General features: G+C 41.5%; 1 protein-coding gene and 1 long non-coding RNA gene across 2 annotated transcripts in view; one reads left to right on the forward strand and one right to left on the reverse strand.

Annotated features, from left to right (window-relative positions):
* The window catches only part of LOC142291449 (uncharacterized), a 28,474-nt gene that overhangs the window by 4,140 nt on the left and 1,514 nt on the right, over window positions 1–22,820 (reverse strand). The window contains exon 2 of the long non-coding RNA XR_012750485.1: window positions 2,948–3,139. This is a non-coding gene — a long non-coding RNA (uncharacterized LOC142291449). The remainder of the gene's footprint in view (window positions 1–2,947; window positions 3,140–22,820) is intronic.
* LOC142291448 (cbp/p300-interacting transactivator 3-like) lies at window positions 1,631–4,632 on the forward strand. The gene is made up of 2 exons (XM_075335979.1): window positions 1,631–1,740; window positions 3,242–4,632. The coding sequence occupies exon 2, from the start codon at window positions 3,247–3,249 to the stop codon at window positions 3,790–3,792; it is 546 nt and encodes a 181-aa protein (XP_075192094.1). The 5' UTR covers window positions 1,631–1,740; window positions 3,242–3,246; the 3' UTR covers window positions 3,793–4,632.

Here is a 22,820-nt window from a genome sequence, read left to right on the forward strand (position 1 = left end):
AGAGATCATATTTAATAGAATGGGGCGTTACCAGTGTGATATGTGATGGTCACTCTCTGCTCCCTTGATCTCACAGCAGAGCTGTGTGTGATTATAACTGACACATCTGCAGGTTCCTTTCAGCTTCTGCCTCCATCTCACAGGAAGACATGGTTGCAATCTGTGTCCAGGTATTGCCCCATATCTTCTCGCCTATGCCTCAAAACTACTAGAACAGCATGTCCATCTTGAAGTCGGATCTTAAACCCTCTGACCTCACCCCCTATCTGTCTGTGTCCCTTAAGGTTTAGTCTAAGACCCCTGACATTCTCCATCTACACCTTTGGCCTGGTACAGCTCATAGAGTCTCACAGCTTTCAGTATCATCTCTATACTAAAGACACAAAAATCTACCTCTCTGACCTTGATATCACCTTCTTCCTAACCAGATTCCCACAATGTCTGTCTGCCATTTCATCCTTCTTCTCAGCTCAATTTCTAAAGCTTAACGTGGACAAAACAGAATTCAGTATTGTTCCCTATCTCACTCAAAGTCAATGGCTGCTCACTCTCCTGACTCCCGCATACAGGCCACTCCTTATAACTCTTGACTTTGCTCGCTCCTTCAAACCACATATTTAAGCCGTTTCCACCTCCTCCCGGATTTATACATTCTTTAACCAAGAATCTGCAAAAACACTAGTACATGCCCTCATCATCTTCCACCTTGACTACTACAACTCCCTGTTCTGTGGTCTCCTTTCTTACACTCTTGCACCCCTCCAATCTATCCTAAAACTCTGCTACCTGACTAATCCAACTGTCCCTTGCTATTCACTGGCCTTTTCTCTCTGCCAATCCCTTCACTGGCTCCCCATTGCCCAAAGACTCATATTCAAAACCCTAACCAAACCATCCACAACCTGCCTCCTCCATACATCTGTGACTTGGTGTCTCGGTACCTACATGCACGTCACCTCTGATCCTCACACAATCTCCATCTCTACTCCCCTCTTCACAGAATCGCACACAAGATTTCTCCTGTGCAACCTCCATACTCTGGAACTCTTTACCTCTACAATATATCAGACTTTTGTCTACCGTGGAAACCTTGAAAAAGAACCTGAAGACCCATCTCTTCTGACAAGCCTTCAACCTGCAGTAACCCTCAGTCCACTATACTTCTGCATGACCAGCTCTATCCTCACCTACTGTATCCTCACCCATCCCCTGTAGTCTGTGCCTTGTATTGTTTAGGATTATTGTACTTGTTTTTATTATGTATACCCCATTTCACATGTAAAGCGTCATGGAATAAATGGCACTATAATAATAAATAATAATGTGAGCTTACAAACAATTTATAAGGAGTATATTGTTCATGGCTCACTGACTATAGATGGCTTGTAATTTCCATCTCGTTAAATATCATTGTTATTTTTGCCTTGTTCTACAAGGACATTATTTAAACGCTGACTGTCATTTCCCATAGGGCACCTTGCCTCAGTGGCATAACCATCTGATAGGCAGCAGTCTAACAACAACACGTGGGCTGAGCTACAGTTAAAGTGGCTTGAGGCCAACCAATCCGGGGCGAGGGGCGAGCCTAATTAGCCACCACCTCCCTGTATTCTCTGTCCTGAAAGTCCTATTTAGCAATGCACACTGGTGTAGGAAGTAGTCTGGAGGACTGCTCAGGATTCCTCTCATTTACACACTGATTGGATTTACAAAGGAAGGATCAAGGGAGCTTCAGCTTTGGTGAGTGCATTAACCCTGTTGTTACATTCAGGCTGAAATCACGTTTGCACTTTTTGAGTCAGTTTTTCTTCTTCCAAACACAGGAGTGGACACAAAAGAATGGAGATGTATCAATCTTTCCTTTATTCTTTTGTAGCTAATTTCTTCTTTTTTTTTTGCCAGAAGCTTGCATGTGTTATGTTAGCCTTAGTCTCTCCATACTCCTTCTTATTATATAATATAGTATGTGTTATATAATATGTGTTTGTTATATATATTGTGCCGACATGTCCAACAACAGTCTACAAACACTGTGCTCAAACTAAACCCGAAGATAGCCCTAAATCATAAGAATGCTACAAAGATAACATAACAAAACACAAAACAATACGTGTGTTGTCATATTCCTTTGTTCCAATACCCGAGAAATTCTTTGACTTAAGGGTTAAACTTTTTCTGTTGAAACTCTTTTGTTTTCATTGTTAAATCCCTTGTGACTTTAATGCACAGCCAAATGGGTGTGAAAAGGGCCAGTCAATCCTATTAGAGCCTGGTGTGTAAACCCAGCTACATATGGATACACTTGGCTTTCTAGTATTCCGATTGCTTTTCTTCATGGTCACAAAGGCATGGACAATAATAATGTGCCCCATTAGAAAACTGCCTTGTGAAGGACTAGAATAACGCGCAAACTCTGTTCATCATACCAGTCTAGTAGTTTAAAGTCCAATAAATCTGGATTTACATATTATAATATATAAAAAGGACTGCCATATCAATGTCTTGTAGCTATTCTTATGTATATCGGAGAAATGAATCCTTAGATTGCCTAACCACAGACACACAAGGGAGCATTTCATAAGATCGACCTTCCAACATCAAACTATAGAATGAGATCAATATGCTAAGCGGAAATACATGGAAATAAAGACAAAATATTCAGAGGTTGCCCTAACTGCTCATGCCCTTGTGTACTTAGCTGGGGCTATGCGAGTATGCATTTTTCTTGTGGTTTGTACTTGAGAAGGGAGGTCACTTCTTGTTTCCTAACATTCATATTTGCATGAATAGTTGCCACAGAGGCTAGATGTAATATTTTGCAATACTCCTATACAATAGACCAGAATAGATTCTAAAGCCCTTATATTTAGGATTTGTGATGCAAGATATCTAGGAAAATAATGCGGTATACTTTAAAGTTCTAAATAAAGATACAGGAATTACATACAAATGTGAGAAAGTGTCATCTGGAAGTTCACTGTCGATTAATGGAAGATTGGGCAGATTATTTGGTGAGTCTGCCATTTACCCCATTCGGCTCAGTAGTATGGCTAAAGTAATCTGGTCTTGGGGGGGCTTCCTTGTCTTCATGTAGAATCTATATGCTGTGAGAGAGTAGCTTACAACGGCTGTCAATTGTCTGTAAAACAAAGCAAAGGACATTCTGTTTGGATTTAAACATTATAAATTTTGATAAATATTACATTATCATAAAAATAACGCTCTCCCCTTTTCCTAACAGTGGGAATGGCAGACCCAATGATGATGCAGGGCATGCAAAATGGACACCTCAGTTATAGGATGACCATGAACGGCATGCAGTCCCAGCCACATCCTCATCCTGCTAGAAGCATGCCTTCTGTACCAATGATGCAGTATGGAGTGGTTCATCCAGATGGAAATATGAGAGCACGGATGAATATGCAACAGCATATGGCAAACTCTATGATGTACCCAGGACAAGCGCAATCCTGTATGGGAACCCAGCAACTAATGGCTACAATGCATCTTCAAAAACTCAACACTCAGTACCAGGGACATCCTATGATGACTAATAATGGACTTGTACAGGGACTTCCAGCTTACAAAATGGCTCCAAGTCATCACCAAAATATGCCTACCTTAAATGTGACAGACGCTGACCTCATTGATGAGGATGTATTAACATCTCTGGTGCTGGAATTAGGTTTGGATAGAATTGAAGAGCTACCTGAACTCTACTTGGGGCACAATGAGATGGATTTCATCTTGGACTTTGTTGGCAAGCAGCAGGTCGGCACAATAACCTGCTGATGGACAATATCGTAAGAGACAACTGTGAAACTCGGCTGCACTGTACAAGGCTTCCAGTGGTCCTAGTTGTAACAACCCGTCACCACTGCCCTCTAGACAGAATTTGGTCAAATCAGACTGTCTGGACTAGTTTTAATCATGAGAGATACTGTTCAGTAATCACATCTGTAATTGAAGGATTCATGAAATAAGATAGGAAAAATAAATTAGCAGAATGCATTTAGCTTCAAACGTTGCACTAAGCCATGACCACCAGTTAGGGGTTATTTTCTCACATTGATCACCACTAACAACTATAATCAATTACAATTGGAATCGTTCTGTTTACATGGGATAATTCCACTGATTTCATGACACTGTACTGGTGAGGGTTTACATTTTGTTTGTATGTACAATCAGTTTCCCATATAAAACCCCACTTTTCTTTATTTACCTATGGACAACTATTATTCCAATCCCCTCCTGATTTGCACTAGACTGCTTATTACTTGACTGTCACCAGAGCTGGCTTATTAAGGTGGCCGAAGCTTTCGTAGATCAGGCTCACACAGTGCGGTTTTTGATGTATTGTCTTTTATCCAAAGGTAGACCTAAGAGAGGAAAACTATATCTGCTTGTTTTGTCGGAAAGATGTATCCTAATATGCAATGAATGAACTGTACGCCTATGCGAAGTGTTCCAGGGTTATTGTGAGATCTCTGTGTAATTACACCATTATAGACACTGCTCACCACTGTTTGTATACAGCCAGCAATGGCTTATTCGTGTCTGTTCAGGTGTCAACCCACAGGCAATATCTGACAAGCTTAGAGAATTGGAAATAAACGTTTGCACTATACAGTTGGGCATGGCCTGTTTTGTGGAAATAACAGTAAATGATTCCATTACAGGAACTCTAGGCTCTGAATCGGGGGAATAAATACAATTGGGAAGTCACATTGAGTATTGCAAAGAAAAAGATAAATGATGACGCTGCATTGTGGATTTACACGGTAATAGTAAGATTAGATCTGAACAGAATGAACCTTATTTCTACATAAAATGACCTTACTCAAAGCCTGCTCCTTAGGTCCCCTTTACACGTCCGTTTAAGGCCCCTTTTACACATCAGTTTTTTGCCGTCAGTCACAATCCGTTGGATCGACTGATCCATCGCAGATTGTGGAAAAACTGATGCGACGGATCTGTTTTTCAACAGATCCAACTGGCTGGCTATTTGATAGTAAATAAAATAATTTGGAGCATGCTCAGTTAAAAAAAAACGGAATCCGTTGCCGGACCATTTGACGGATGACGACGGATCCTGTGCCCATAGGCTTCCATTCTACCAAACGACGGATGGCGATGGATCGGTCGCTGTCTGATTTTTCGATGTAGACAAAAAACGTTACTTTGTCCGTTGTCTCCATCTGACGGACAATTTTCACCAGATCCATTGAACAACGGATTAAATGTGAGGCCATCCGTTGCTCATACAAGTCGATGAGAAAAAAACGGATCCAGCGGCATCAGTCGCCGTATCAGTTTTTTTCAAAATTCGACTGATTGTGACTGATGGCAAAAAACTGATGTGTGAAAGGGTCCTTAGAAACGCACGTGTTGCACAGTCCGTTCATCCCTGTGCTATCAGTGTGCCGTCTTGTGTTTTTCTGGTATGGGTAAAAACAGCACACGGACGGCACACATAAAATCCGTATTCTGTACGTGTTTTGCTGCTGGTAAAAATGGACGTTTTCATGTGGATCACACAGACTCACACATGGTTCATATGGACACAAGGTCTGAGAAAACAGGAGGTGTGAAGATCACCAGTGATTTTAGTTAGTATGTGTGTAAATGTGTCTCCGGTACGTGTGAAAATGGAGACCATAAGTACTGAAAACAGAGATGTGAAGGAGGACTTAAAGGGACCTTTTCATTTAAACAACTCTTATTATTCCTACTAAGCTTAAAGACACCATAGGAAAAGATTCAAAAGCAGTGGAGGACACTGTCATGCACATATTACAGTCAGGAATGGCACCCTTGTTATTCTGTATGTATAGTAGACACAGCTAACCACTACAGGTAAGGGAAGCTGTCCTCTGTGTTAAAATGGGTCATCTTAATGATACAACACCTTTTAAGGAGAACCAGCAAGAAAATTAAGACAAAAAGATAATCATACATTAGTTTATAAATCTACTCAGGTGGTTTAACGCTTCCTTCCTGCTGTTGACTTGGCCATGAAATAAAACAATATTGCAGATTTTATTTTACTGTAGGTGCATAAAATGATTTCTTGTATGTTTCCGGATGTCCCACATTAATCATTAATGAGGGCTGGTCGTCTTCTATTTAGAAATAGGCAATATTATTACAGTACTTTGTTCTTGAAATAATGATACAGTTGTAATTGAAATGAAATAAAATTACCACCTTGCGGCTTTTCAAACACATAAACAAGATGGAATTCCTCACTATTTACAGACAGAAGAAAGACGCATCAAGTGTGCATCTCTAAGACACAAGTATGCTATGTTATGCTAACATGTCAGCATAAAATAACCATCAGATTATGGTATCTTGGGCCTAAAGGCGGTGTTACACGTAACGACGGATCTAACGATATATCGCCGGGGTCACGGATTCTGTGACGCACATCCGGCATCGTTAGCGACGTTGTTGCGTGCGACAGCAAGGAACGACCGTTAACGATGGAAAATACTCACCTTATCGTCCATCGTTGACACGTTGTTCCTTTTTAAAAAATCGTTGATTGTTGAACACACAGGTTGTTTGTCATTCCCGAGGCAGCACACATTGCTACGTGTGACACCTCGGGAACGACGAACTACAGCTTACCTGCGGCCGCCGACAATGCAGAAGGAAGGAGATGGGCAGGATGTGACGTCTCGCTCATCTCCGCCCCTCCGCTTCTATTGGGCGGCCGCTTAGTGACGCCGCTGAGACGCCGCACGAACCGCCCCCTTAGAAAGGAGGCGGATCGCCAGCAACAGTGACGTCGCTAGGCAGGTAAGTATGTGTGACGCCTCCAAACGATTTTGTGCGCCACGGGCAGCGATTTGCCCGTGACGCAGAAACGACGGGGATGGGTGCTGTGTGTAACACCCCCTTTAGGCTATGTGCGCACACTGCTGTTTTTGTTTCTCCAGGGAAAAACGCATTCTCTGGCAGAAAAATGCACCTCTGGCTGAAAAAAACACATAAAAAAACACATGCATTTTTGCAGCGTTTTCGGTTAATTTTTGCCCCTGCGGTTTTTTAACACTGTCTGTGGCAAAACGCAGGAAAAGACAGAAAGGTGATACGCTGCTTCTTATTTCTGCAATCAAAACTGCAGGCAAAAAAGAAGCAACCTGAGCACAGCCTTTCTCATTGACTTTGCTGGGGAAAGTAATACATGCAGTTTAGGACCACAAACTGCACCCAAAACTGCACCAAAAACACAGCAAAAAAACCAGTGTGCGCACAAGGCCTTGGAGAGAAATTGATACATAAAGTATACTATAAAGTATGCTACTGGAATTTTTCCATTTCAGAAATGGCCCAGGTTGATCACCTACTGCGCAAAAATTGCTGATTGTACTGCATGAGCATTTCCTCACAGAATTTTCATTGGATTGCCCTGACCTTATGTTTTGACAGTACCACGATGTAGCAATTTATTTAAAAAGTTCCTTTTACCTATAGGTATAGAACATTGAGAGAAAATGATGACAAGTTAGTCAACATGTGACCACAGGTATGCAAATCGCACACTTTCAGTCATGTGACCACCCACGTATGCTGGAAATAGAAGGGAATCCCGACAGTGTGCACATTGCCCCCTGTCATGATTCAGCAATCTGCAGTCTCAGACAAAAGTTCTTCTTGAGCCCTTTATAGGGATTTCCCCCACATTGATGGATATTGATGACCTTATCCGTATTCAAATAATGGGAGCTGATGTGCAGTATCCTGCAGTAGTCATTAAACAGTGTGATGGAGAGGTGGTGCGCTCCATACACTGTTCACATCCAGTATAGTCAATCATTTTCATATTAAGCTGTATTTTTTGCACACTTGGCTACGGTGTTAGGCTATGTTCGTACGCACCTGCTGAATATTCTGCAGCAATCTGACAGCACATGTGCTCTTCAAATCGCTGCAGAAACAAAGAAACACTGCATAATGGATGCAGTGTTTCAGCAGAATAAATGCCAAATTCATGCGCTTGGGATGCTACCCCCACCATAGACAGAGTGGGAGCAGCATCCAAAACGCACAAATTAATTGACATACTGCTTTTATGAACGCACGGATTTGGGTCAAAATTTTGGCATCCAAATCGCTGCATTCAAAAAAGCAACGTGCGCACGAATTATGCACAATCTTCATAGATTGTGCTGGGGACGCCGGATGCATGCAATTACGCAATGTGCGCACGAGCCCTAAATATTGCAGGAAAGGGTCTACACAAAGTTCTAAACTTCATAAGTATTAGATATTATGGTAATTGTAGCTTTTGGGTACGCTCGAAGATTTGTCACCAACTTAGAAGTGGATATCTGCAGTAATTATTTCTGACTGCCGGATCTTGTAAAAGCCGACAAGAAATTATTTGGCAAATAATTGTTTTATTAAGATTCCTAATAGACGCCCAGACGTTTTGTGGAGCGTTTTGTCATTGTTTTTCCTTTAAAAAGCCATAGCAGTTGTTTCACTATTCAGTAGACTGAAAACTAAACTGGGAAAAGAACAGTAAAAAGGACCACAAAAAGCATGGGAAAATCATCCAAAAAAAAAAGACGCTAGTGGCCGAAACTGTCGGAGAAACGCTCAGAAATCAACCACAAGAATCACGCAAAAGATGCTACAGGAAAAAAAGAACACCAGAGCTTTCTGAAGGAACGTCTGCATGAAAAACACTTGAGGTATGTGTGGGCATAGTCTAATATTCATGGCTTTGTATGGAAACACTGGACTGCCCCTTTATAGCCACACACCGTAGTTAGCTGGCAGTTATTCCTCCCGCCTCAGCCCGGCAGGCATGTGATAATGTGGAGATAAATAAGCTGCTAGCACCTCTGAAAGTTGTTTACCTTCATGTGATTACAGCATTCAGTACAGGAAGGTCCCCCAACACCTGCCAATATAGGTGGGTCCAGCCAACGTTCCTCCATTGTGTGTGGGGTATACATATGGATTCTCACATTTCTACACGGTGCACTACTACTGGATGTCATGATAAAGGTCTATGAACACACTGCACCCAGACGACGGAGACGTCAAAGCAGCGTGCATAGCAGCAATTTTCATCTGTGTTCCATTTGCATATTATTCTTTTAATTTGTGCTTTTTTTAATGTCTGTTTTATAAGTGTTTGACTGTTTTTTAGAGGCAAAAAAAAAGAAAAGTGACTAAAAAATCCTGCAAATGATGAATTGGGCTCATTTCGTTCAGCATAATGACTTAAATATTGAAAAAGAAACTTGCATATAAGTAAACATCACATCAAACACATGAGGCAGTAGGTGGTAGCAAAGAACTGTATATCATAGACCGGAGGTGAGCAATTAATTGTCCTGATGGGCCACATGAGAGACCATGACTGGTGTGTGGAGGGTTGAACCAATAGGCTGAAATTCTGCTCAATATTAATATTATTATATATTTTATATTAATTGTATTACTTAATACTGAGCAGAATTAAGTATGCTGACATCCCCCTATATACAGCATGAGCCAACACATAGCTCCCTATATAAAGGAGGATATAAAAGATGTCTTTCTAGAGAATAGTTTCTATGCGCAGAGGAAGCAGCTGAAAATGAACGAGAACACTTGACAGATTTTCTTGCAGCATAAAGAGAATAATCAAATCACTCAGTTTTCCATCTTTTGATTCTTCAATTAAAAAGAATTTACCAATTTTATACATTAAAAGGTAGAATATTTAACAAACAAATAACTTCCGACACAAACCTATTTAGAACTACAGGTATCTACATTGCATATCACTTAGTTCTACACCGATTAATGCTTCACTGAATAAGTAGCTCCACGAGCGCAGATCTGCTTTATTGCTCTTACACAGCCATCCCTATATACAGCATGAACACACACACAGCCCCTCTATATATAGCATGAGTTCTAACAAAGCCCCCTACATGCAGGGTGAGTCCTCACATAGCTCTCTACATAAAGGATGAGCCACCACATAGCCACTATATACAGTATGAGCCCCCACATAGCTCCCTAGATAAAGGATGAGCCCTTTTTACCGTATGAGTCCATATACAGTCCCTTCTATACAGTGTGAGCTCACTACTTACAGTATGAGCCCCTGCACAGCCCTCCTATATACAGTATGAACCCCCACTTAGCCCCTATATACAGTATGAGCCCCTTAACAGCCCCTATATAGAGTATGAACCCCCACACTGCCCCCTATATACAGTATGAGCACCCACACAACCCCTTACATACAGTATGAGCCCTCACATAGTTCCTATACACAGTATGAGCCCTCATATAGCCTCTTACATACAGTATGAAGCCTAACGTATATATACAGTGTGAGCCCCACATTGCACCTCTACAAACAGTATGAGCACATACATAGCCTCCTAAATAGAGTATGAGAACACACAGCTTTTTAAATACATTATAAGCCCCCTATATACAGTATAGGACCCACATAGCCTCCTAAATACATTATGAGACTCCACATAGCCTGATAAAAATATGAACCCCCACAATTATCAGCCTTCACACAGCCTCATACATACATGCAAACGTCACATACACATAAAAAAACAAAAACATCACGTACGGGTTGCACTTTGCCCAGCCCTGTCATAGACTAATGATATCCGTTCCATAAGGCATTTTCCGACATGTTAAGAGCAGGAACGTCTACTGAACAAATAACTCCATGCTCTTAATCCCACATATCTGTAAATGATTGGCTACACAGGAAAAGCCAATGATCTTAATAGTGTCGATTATGCTGTCAAAAGTTCCAGAAGTGCAAGGATTGATTAGGGAGTTTTACTGCTGGGGATAGTACCCTCTGGAGTACTTCTATTCCTCTATCTATCTATGTTTTACTTTTGCATTGCATTATTGTCCTTCACATTCATTGTGAAGAGCCATTCCACGGAGCCAAGGCACGGGAGTGGCGGTGAACACGTCTATCCAGCTAACCCTTCTAGGGCTTCCTGCCATTTCATACTTACAATACACTGAATTATCAATGACAGTAACTCTGTGAACAAGGCCATCCTGGTCGAAACGTCAGAGTAAAACCTGTCAACTATTGTTCACATTGTACCTTCCTTTGCTTGGCTTTTGGCTCTTCTTTCGCCAATTATTACATTTTTTTTCACTAATATGGCAAGACAAGATTGTGCAAGTCTTTTCTACTGTCTTGTGCAGTGCATTTCAAGCTGTGAAGCGCCCCCTGTTGTTAGTGAGTCAGAAGTGGTAAAAATCTGGAGTTTTTTCAATGGCTGTAGGAATCCTTGACTGTAACATAATTAGCTATTTTTCTACTATTAACATTATATGGAGTTTAGAAGACAAATCAAAGCAAATGGAGAATATTTTAATTTTGGCATAGATTTACAAAATCGATGGTGAGGTCCAGGTTTCACCTTGGTCTGTCTGGTAAGTCCTTACTAGAAAACTTTTCAGTCTTATGTGTATGGGTATCTCCTAATGATTTAGTTGGAAAGAAGAATTTGGGATGTTGAACTTGAATTTGCACTCTTTGTCTTCTCTGCCACCGCCAAAAATATGTTTGATGGCTTGTTTTTTATTAGAACTCACTGCACATGGCTGTCAACCAGTCACATTGGGAGGACACCTGTTTAAGGTGTATGTGTATCTTAATTTACTGGTCAAAATAAAAGGTGAAACTAAGAACAAAAAGAATAACAAATACAGCTCTAATATCCTCTACTGCAAGGTGATTGCAATGTTGTTCCCATTATTGGCCATAATAGAACTGTACTATCGGCTGATCGAAATGTCTAACCAGGGAATGAACAGACTGTAGCAATCTAACTTCAGCAATCTGCTGCCTGCTCATCTGCCCATGGACAAGGGTGGACATCAGACAATGTACAGTTTATCCACCACAGGAATGGACCAGTACGGATGTGCTATAAAATGTCTACTTTTTCCCTTTTTACTCTAAGCTCTATAAACTAACCCCACAATGCTGATGTCAGGGATTCGTATGCCGCCTTACACGTACCATGTATGGCTGTAAAAAGATGAGCTGTTTAGTTCCCTGTCTTCAAGGATTTATCACCTATAAGGGCATGTTGAAGAAAGCGCTTACATAGCAGTTAGCAAAATGTGCACAATTTAATGGAAGGCTTGAGCTTTTCAGTACCATTGCTTTCGGTATCCGCTATAAGGGTGTACTGCCCAGTGCTGTTCGACTATGTTGTCCAAATGGGAGTTTACTGATAAGCTTAATTCATACGTCCTTCGCAAATTTTAATATGCCCAATTCCAGCCTTGCTGAAGCATCCCCAGATCATCATCAATCCTTCACAAAATTTCACAGTGGGTGCAAGACATTATGGCTTGTACGCCTCTCCAGGTCTCCGTCTAACCATTAGATGACCAGGTGTTGGGCAAAGCTGAAAATTAGACTCATCAGAGAAGATTACCTTACTCTAGATATTGGGCAGGTTAAACTTTGCGAAGGATGTATGAATCAAGTCACAAACAAGGTTATCCTGGAAAAACAGTTGATTCTTTCTGCTCAGGCAATGTTCCCCAACTCTGAGGACTGTTTTTTCCAGATGGACAATACGCCATGCCACACAGCTAGGTCAATCAATGTGTAGATGAAGGACCACCACATCAAAACCCTGTCATGGCCAGCCCAATCTCCAGACATGAAACCCATCGAAAACCTCTGGAGTGTAATCAAGAGGAAGATGCATAGTCACAAAACATCAAACAAAGAAAAACTGCTTACATTTTTGCACCAGGAGTTGCATAAGGTCACCCAAAAGCAATGTGATAGACCGGTGGAAAGCATGCCAAGACGCATGAAAGCTGGGATTAAAAATCATGGTTATTCCACAAAATATTGATTTCTGGACTCTTCCAGAAATAATACATTATTATTATTGTTGTTTCTAAATGATTATGAACTTGTTTTCTTTGCATTATTTGAGGTCTGAATGCAATGCATTTTTTTTGTTATTTTGACCATTTCTCATTTTCAGAAAATAAAAACAAAATTTATTTCTTGGAATTTCTGAGACGTTGTCAGTAGTTATAGAATAAAAGAACACTCAAAAATATACCTATAAAGAGAAAAACTGAAAATAATCATTTATATTTTTGCCAGAGCTGTATATATCTGTGTATATATACACTCCTCAACATTAAAATTCCAAATTTCTCCTGACTTGTCTCTCATTGAGCACATCTTGGTTTGAAACGTCGTTGAATGGCAATTGAAAAGGGAACTTGATGATTAACATGCCCAAGTTCACTTAGCGTGGCAGCAGATTTCTGAGACATTAATAACCTCACTGACAGCAGCCAAGACATGTAAGTGCGGGGATTTCTGAACATGGATCTCATATTAGATACTGAATAAATCAAGATATACAGAAAATGTCTCCATTTCATCATTTCCATATCATTGAAATTTCTGTCTATTTTGTGATTTTCAGAATTCCGTGACTTTTCCTTCCAGGTGTTACAATTTCAATGTTGAGGAGTGTACGGTAAAATGCTCTCACAAAAAAATACATGTATGTAACGTGTATCTAGTAAAATTTTATTGCATTCATAGCGTGTATATATAATACTAGCTGTACTACCAGGCTTCGCCCGGGTTAATAACTGCTGTTAACAAAATAGAATGTATTAACAAAAATGTATTCTGCACACAAAAACCACATAACAAATAGATATAAATGTAATTATTAAAAGGCAAAAACTAAGCTAATAGAAGCATTTCACAACATATATTTCAACACCACAGATATTCCACACAGATTTAACTAAATTGTTCAAGTAATGTGGTCCGTCTGTCTCTTTCCCCGTTTTTCAGACTCTTTCCAGGTCTGTCTCTTTCCAGGTCTGTCTCTTTCCAGGTCTGCCTCTTTCCAGGTCTGCCTCTTGCCAGGTCTGCCTCTTTTCTCGTCTGCCTGTCTCTGTCTCTTTATTTGTCTGTCTCTATCTCTCTGTTTCTTTCCCCATCTGTCTCTTTCCAGGTCTGTCTCTTTCCCAGGTCTGTCTCTTTCCCCGTCTGTCTCCCCGTCTCTTTATCTGTGTCTTGTCCTGTATATCTCTTTCCCTGTCTGCCTGTCTTTGTCTGTCTCTATTTCTCTGTCTCTTTCCCCGTCTGTCTCTGTCAAGGTCTGTGTCTTTCCCCATCTATCTTTGTCTGTCTCTCTGGCTGTCTCCTCCTTCCATGTCTGCCTGTCTCTGTCCCTGTCTGCATGTCTGTCTGTCTCTTTCCCCATCTGTCTCTTTCCAGGTCTGTCTCTTTCCAGGTCTGTCTCTGTCTGTCTCTTTCCCTGTCTGTCTCTGTCTGTCTCTCTCTGTCTGTCTCTCTCTATCCGTCTCCCCATCGACATCTTATTACCTCACATATAAGCTTCTTATATGTGAATGTCTTTTGTTCCTATAGCAACCACTCACAGCACCTACTAATAACCTGTAGTTCCAGGCGCCATTTACTTTAATGAAGGCATGTTTTTTGGAGAGTAACTGTAAAGCGCGGGGTTGAATTTTCCTGTCAAAACATAGTCTACGACATTCCCTGGGTCACATGAGGTGTCTGTGCAAAATTTTGTGATTGTAAATGGGACGGTGCGGATACACTTTTCGTTTCACTTTTCCCCGTTATGTAGATAGGGACAAAATTGATTGGTAAATTGGAACGTGCGGGGTTAAAATTGCGTGTCACAACATAGCCTATGATTCTCTCGGGGTCCAGACGTGTGAGTGTGCAAAATTTTGTGGCTGTAGCTGCAACGGTGCAGATGCCAATCCCGGACATACACACACACATACACACACGCATACATACAGTGCCTACAAGTAGTATTCAACCCCGTGCAGATTTAGCAGGTTTACACATTCGGAATTAACTTGGCATTGTGACATTTGGACTGTAGATCAGCCTGGAAGTGTGAAATGCACTGCAGCAAAAAAGAATGTTATTTCTTTTTTTATTTTTTTTTTTTAAATTGTGAAAGTTTATTCAGAGGGTCATTTATTATTCAACCCCTCAAACCACTAGAATTCTGTTTGGTTCCCCTAAAGTATTAAGAAGTATTTCAGGCACAAAGAACAATGAGCTTCACATGTTTGGATTAATTATCTTTTTCCAGCCTTTTCTGACTAATTAAGACCCTCCCCAAACTTGTGAACAGCACTCATACTTGGTCAACATGGGAAAGACAAAGGAGCATTCCAAGGCCATCAGAGACAAGATCGTGGAGGGTCACAAAGCTGGGAAGGGGTACAAAACCCTTTCCAAGGAGTTGGGCCTACCTGTCTCCACTGTTGGGAGTATCATCCGGAAGTGGAAGGCTTATGGAACTACTGTTAGCCTTCCACGGCCTGGACAGCCTTTGAAAGTTTCCACCCATGCCGAGGCCAGGCTTGTCCGAAGAGTCAAGGCTAACCCAAGGACAACAAGGAAGGAGCTCCGGGAAGATCTCATGGCAGTGGGGACATTGGTTTCAGTCAATATCATAAGTAACGTACTCCACCGCAATGGTCTCCATAATAGTCAGAAAAGGCTGGAAAAAGAGATAATTAATCCAAACATGTGAAGCTCATTGTTCTTTGTGCCTGAAATACTTCTTAATACTTTAGGGGAACCAAACAGAATTCTTGTGGTTTGAGGGGTTGAATAATAAATGACCCTCTGAATAAACTTTTCACAATTTAAAAAAAAAAAAATAAAAAAAGAAATAACATTCTTTTTTGCTGCAGTGCATTTCACACTTCCAGGCTGATCTACAGTCCAAATGTCACAATGCCAAGTTAATTCCGAATGTGTAAACCTGCTAAATCTGCAGGGGGTTGAATACTACTTGTAGGCACTGTATATATATATATATATATATATATATATATATATATATATATACATACATACATACATACACACTAATATATCTAATATATAAAGCTGAACATGTGTACAGTGCCTACAAGTAGTCTTCAACCCCCTGCAGATTTAGTAGGTTTGATAAGATGCAAATAAGTTAGAGCCTGCAAACATCAAACAAGAGCAAGATTTATTAACAGATGCATAAATCTTACAAACCAACAAGTTATGTTGCTCAGTTAAATTTTAATAAATTTTCAACATAAAAGTGTGGGTCAATTATTATTCAACCCCTAGGTTTAATATTTTGTGGAATAACCCTTGTTTGCAATTACAGCTAATAATCGTCTTTTATAAGACCTGATCAGGCCGGCACAGGTCTCTGGAGTTATCTTGGCCCACTCCTCCATGCAGATCTTCTCCAAGTTATCTAGGTTCTTTGGGTGTCTCATGTGGACTTTAATCTTGAGCTCCTTCCACAAGTTTTCAATTGGGTTAAGGTCAGGAGACTGACTAGGCCACTGCAACACCTTGATTTTTTCCCTCTTGAACCAGGCCTTGGTTTTCTTGGCTGTGTGCTCTGGGTCGTTGTCTTGTTGGAAGATGAAATGACGACCCATCTTAAGATCCTTGATGGAGGAGCGGAGGTTCTTGGCCAAAATCTCCAGGTAGGCCATGCTATCCATCTTCCCATGGATGCGAACCAGATGGCCAGGCCCCTTGGCTGAGAAACAGCCCCACAACATGATGCTGCCACCACCATGCTTGACTGTAGGGATGGTATTCTTGGGGTCGTATGCAGTGCCATCCAGTCTCCAAACGTCACGTGTGTGGTTGGCACCAAAGATCTCGATCTTGGTCTCATCAGACCAGAGAACCTTGAACCAGTCTGTCTCAGAGTCCTCCAAGTGATCATGAGCAAACTGTAGACGAGCCTTGACATGACGCTTTGAAAGTAAAGGAGCCCGTAAGGTACCTTTACTTTCAAAGCGTCATGTCAAGGCTCGTCTACAGTTTGCTCATGATCACTTGGAGGACTCTGAGACAGACTGGTTCAAGGTTCTCTGGTCTGATGAGACCAAGATCGAGATCTTTGGTGCCAACCACACACGTGACGTTTGGAGACTGGATGGCACTGCATACGACCCCAAGAATACCATCCCTACAGTCAAGCATGGTGGTGGCAGCATCATGCTGTGGGGCTGTTTCTCAGCCAAGGGGCCTGGCCATCTGGTCCGCATCCATGGGAAGATGGATAGCACGGCCTACCTGGAGATTTTGGCCAAGAACCTCCGCTCCTCCATCAAGGATCTTAAGATGGGTCATCATTTCATCTTCCAACAAGACAACGACCCAAAGCACACAGCCAAGAAAACCAAGGCCTGGTTCAAGAGGGAAAAAATCAAGGTGTTGCAGTGGCCTAGTCAGTCTCCTGACCTTAATCCAATTGAAAACTTGTGGAAGGAGCTCAAGATTAAAGTCCACATGAGACACCCAAAGAACCTAGATAACTTGGAGAAGATCTGCATGGAGGAGTGGGCCAAGATAACTCCAGAGACCTGTGCCGGCCTGATCAGGTCTTATAAAAGACGATTATTAGCTGTAATTGCAAACAAGGGTTATTCCGCAAAATATTAAACCTAGGGGTTGAATAATAATTGACCCACACTTTTATGTTGAAAATTTATTAAAATTTAACTGAGCAACATAACTTGTTGGTTTGTAAGATTTATGCATCTGTTAATAAATCCTGCTCTTGTTTGATGTTTGCAGGCTCTAACTTATTTGCATCTTATCAAACCTGCTAAATCTGCAGGGGGTTGAATACTACTTGTAGGCACTGTATACTATATATATATATATATATATATATATATATATATATATATATACACATAGATAGATAGATAGATAGATAGATAGGTGAATGGGGATACTCCAGGGGGTACTATCCTTGCACTTCTGGTACTGTTTGACAGCATAATTGACACCATTAAGATCATTGGCTTTTCCTGTGTAGCCACTCATTTACAGATATGTGGGATTAAGAGCATGGAGCCATTTGCTCAGTGGAAGTCCCTGCTCTTGCAATGCCCTATGAAACTGACATCATTGGCCTACAATATACAGTTGTTTGCTGCCACCTACTGCCCCATGTGTTTCATGTGATGTTTACTTATATGGAAGTTCCTTTTTCAATATTTAAGTCATTATGCTAAATACTATGAGCCCAATTCATCAATTGCAGTTTTTTTAAGTCACTTTTCTTTTTTTTGTCATAAAAAAATAGGTAAACACTTATAAAACAGAGGTTGATAAAAGTGCAAATTAAAAGAATACGATGCTAATGAAACAGGTGAAAAGAACGTTAATACGCACACTGCTGTGACTCCTCCGTCGTCTGGGTGGAGTGTGTTCATAGACCTTTAGGCCCTGTGCAAACGCTGCGGATTTATCGCGGATTTTGCCGCAGATTTGCTGCAGAAAATGTGTCTAACATTGCTGCAGTCATTCCCCAGCAAATCCTATGGGTTTTAAAAAATGCTGTGCGCACACTACGTTTTTTTATACCCGCGGATTTACCCGCGATTTTCCGCTGAGGAATTAATGAGCATGTCACTTCTTTTCCGCAGGTACCTGCGGTTTTTGCCATAATGGTAATGGTAAAATTTCCACAGGGACCAACTTGCGGAAAATCCGCTGGAAATCCGCTGCTAATCGGCAGCAATCCGGCGCAAAACCGCATGCAGATTTCGTTGCGGTTTTGGTGCGGTTTTTTACCGTGGGTGCGGGATTCTTTAAGAGGGTCCGTTTCTTTTCTTAAGAAAAAGGCACTTTCTAGTGCACACATAGCTTAGGCTGTGTGCTTAGGCTGGGTGCTTAGGCTGGGTGCTTAGGCTGGGTGCTTAGGCTGGCTTCACATCAGCGTTTTTTTGCCTTAAGGCAAAAAAACGCAAACTGCATGTTACAGGATCCGTTTTTAAAGGAGAACAACGCATGCCACCGCTAGTGACCTGTCTACCGGATCCAGCAAAAAAACGAACCGTTCACTTGCGTTTGGTTGCTGTTTTTTGTCTTATTTTTGACGGATCCTTTTTGTTTAAATTACAACGCATGACAACGCCAGAGACCTGAAGGTTTTTTTACTGGATCCGTCTACCGGATCCTGCCAAAAAACGGACCGTTCCCTAGTGTTTGCATGCGTTTGAGTGCTTTTTTTAAAGTACATTTGACGGATCCTTTTTTATTCTCTGCAGCTATGTCATCTGCCATTCAGCTCTCCTACATGGCCACTGACAGCAGACACAGACAGAGCCGCACGATCATAATGAAGTCGGATGAACGTCACCCGACTTCATTGTCATCCCGCGGCTCTGTCTGTGTGACATAAATACCGAGTGACTTTAGTGATTTGCGCTATCAGCGGTGCCGTCACTGATGTTACCCGCGGCCACAGCTGTAGTCCTCCCGCTGAGATCTGTGGCCACGGGTAACCTGAGTGACGTCATCGCTGATAGCGCGACTCACTTCAGTCGCTGCGGGGAGCTCACAGAGAGCGGTCGTGGTCTGTGTCCGCTCTCTGTCAGCTTCTGATGTAGCAGAGCTGAAAGCGTCGTGTGACCTCTCTGGATTATGTCGGACATGGAAGGGTATTTGGGGACTTGAATAAAGTGGTGAAAGAGGTTGTTGTTTCTTGTCATTTATTACAAATACAGGATTTTTTGGATGTGTGTTTTCTTTAACTAACAGGTTAATCATGGAAGGTATCTTGGGGAGACATCTGTCATGATTAACCTAGGACTTAGTGGCAGCTATGGGCTGCTGCCATTAACTCCTTATTACTTCGATTGACACCGCACCAGGGCAATTCGGGATGAGCCGGGTACAGTCCTGGGACTGTCGCATCTAATGGATGCGGCAATTCCAGGCGGCTGCACGCTGATATTTTTAGGGTGGGGGGGCTCCCCATAACGTGGAGCTTCCCATCTTGAGACTACCAGCCTCCAGCCGTGTGGCTTTACCCCGGCTGGTATCAAAATTGGGGGGGACCGCACGCCGTTTTTTTTAATTATTTATTTATTGATTTTACTTCATGATATAGACCCGCCCACCGGATGCTGTGATTGGTTGCAGTGAGATAGCTGTCACTCATCGTGGTGGCGTGTCTGACTGCAACCAATCATAGGCGCTAGTGGGTGGGGAAAGCAGGGAATACGAGATTGAATAATAAGCGGCCGGCGCTTTTTCAAAAGCGTAAAAGCCACCGGAGCAGTGTGAACGCCGTGCAGCGCTCCGCCGGAAATCGGGGACCAGTGAGTATGAGAGAGGGAGGCAGAGGGATAGACCGACATGGATAGAGAGAGAGATAGAGACAGAGAGAGAGAGAGACCGACCGACAGACCGACCGACAGAGAGAGAATAGAGACCGAGAGGGAGAGACAGACTGACAGAGATAGAGATTGACCGACATTGTCAGACCTCACTCATTTCCAGTGTTTTCTGAAACATGCGATAAATGTATTTAGAAAAACGGATGTCACTAGGATGGTGTTACGGGGGGCTGTCTGATAAAAACCTAAAGGAGTATCAGACAGTCAGGGTCCACCGTGCAAAGACTCTGCTGCAGACTATGGCAGAGTGCAATACCTCTGTTAACTCACAGGATATAATAAGAAAGTAAAGCAATTCCTCCCTTACTTGGAGGGTGTGTGGAATGATCTCTGTTAATAATCACAGAGACAAAGGCAATGTGTGCGAAATGGCACCTACCTAGGTCCGCTCTTCTAGTGGTGCAAAAGAGACGAACAGCAGCGTAAGCCGCACAAAGCTCCTACCTCTGTTCGCTCCCCTAGTGTGCGAGGATACGAACAACTGCTAGTCGCAGTATAAGGAACGTTACCCTAGCGGCAACGTCCACCTACGAGTCGAACCACAAGGCCCAGCCAGACCATGTGCCTCAGGCACCTGCCTATGTCCGCTCCCCTAAGAGGTAAGGATACGGACAGCAGCCGAAGCTGTAAGGTATAAGAACGCTACCCTGCCGGTAGCGCTCACCTAGCATAGACAGAGGAATGCCTAGAGGAACGCGCACAGAGCGTCTACTCTTATGCATAAACCAAGAGGACTGAGCGCCATGCAGCGTGTGTCAGGGTCTTATATAGACTCTGTGCCTCATCCAAGATGGAGGACACCAGAGCCAATCCGCTGCCAGAACGACAGGAGTGACATCATGCTGGCCTATCACCGAGCAAGGCATCACAAGCACATGACCAGCGACCAATCGGCATAGAAGGTGTCAGAGACATGTGACCTCGTGTCAGCGATGATGTCACCCGCACATGTGCAATGGCTCCAAAATAGGACTTAGTCTCCGGCGCTCGCACATGTGCAGTAGCAAGAAATCTGGACTTAGTCTCCAGCGCTCGCACATGTGCAGTAGCAAGAAATCTGGACTTAGTCTCCAGCGCTCGCACATGTGCAGTAGCAGGAAATCTGGACTTAGTCTCCAGTGCTCGCAGCAACCGTAACAGATGGTGTGTGTGCCGTCCGTGTGACATCCGTTTATTTACCCGCTCCCATAGACTTGCATTGGAGAGACTCGCGCGAGAAACTCTCCGAAACGCAGCATGCTGCGATTTTTTTTCTCAGTCTGATTTGGACTGAGAAAAAAATAGCAGATGGGAGCTGCCTTATTGATTAACATGTGTCCGAGTGCAATGCAAGAATTTCTCGCATAGCACTCGTGCAAGTTAATCGCAAGTGAGAAGCCGGCCTTACAATCTATCTATCCATTCATGTTTCTATCAATCTATCTTTCTTTCTATCTAAATTTGAATCTATCTTTCTATCTAGGTATCTAGCCAAATAGATAACAAACTAACTCTCTCTATAAATATTTTGATTTTTCTGTCTATCTATTTTTTTTGAAGAATATATCAATCAATATATCGATCTCTATATCTATGTATTTAGATATCTTTCTTTGTATTTTTTTATCTGATTTTCAAATAATCAAATAATATAATTATCTAACTATCATTCTATTTCTATCTATATATATATATATATATATATATATGTATATATTTATAAAAAAATATATCTATATATATCTATATATAGATATATATATTTTAAATAAATAAATCTAACAAACTAAACCTCCCTCATCTCATTTTTAAAACCCTCGATCTCTTGGCCTCACTATCGTTCAAACATTCACGCAATCTACTCATCTATATATGTTATTTTTTTAAGGGGGTCCTTTAAAAAAAATAAAAAAAGATAGTTAGCTAAACCAATAGTTAGATAATGAAGAGATGCATAGATATATAGATCGATAAAGAGATAAATATAGATAGATAGATAGATGCATTGAAATATATATATATAGATAGGAAGTAAGCAAGATTATGGAAATACGGTAAATATATACCGTATATAGATTGATAGATAGATAGGTTGATTTTTAATTTAAAAAAAAAATATATAAAAAAATAAAAATGAAAGTTTGATAGATTGCTATAGAAAGATAGATAGATAAAGATAGATGAATATTGATAGATATAATGTTAAATATAAATATAGATATTGTAACATATATATATATATATATATCCAACAATGTAGACCAGATCACTCCTGAAACCTCAGCTGACCTGGTTAACTCCGTTGTGCCCGGGTCAGGATGTAGGAGTCCATCCATACAAATGTGAACAACGACAGAGCAGAGTCCAGCAATAACGTGAGCAATCCAGGATGCTGTTAAAAAGTTTTTCTTTCTTTTTATTCATAGATCCATTAAAATACAGTGGTCCAAGCAATTCAGAACAGCATTATCGCAGGAAAGTAGCGCAGATAGGACAAAGTGACGCACATCGTAAGGTACATTGTAGTGTGTGACAGGTACGTGCGATTGTGATTGAACGGTAAAACG

This window comes from Anomaloglossus baeobatrachus, chromosome 2 (genome assembly GCF_048569485.1).
Source record: "Anomaloglossus baeobatrachus isolate aAnoBae1 chromosome 2, aAnoBae1.hap1, whole genome shotgun sequence".
Classification (NCBI taxonomy): Eukaryota; Metazoa; Chordata; class Amphibia; order Anura; family Aromobatidae; genus Anomaloglossus; species Anomaloglossus baeobatrachus.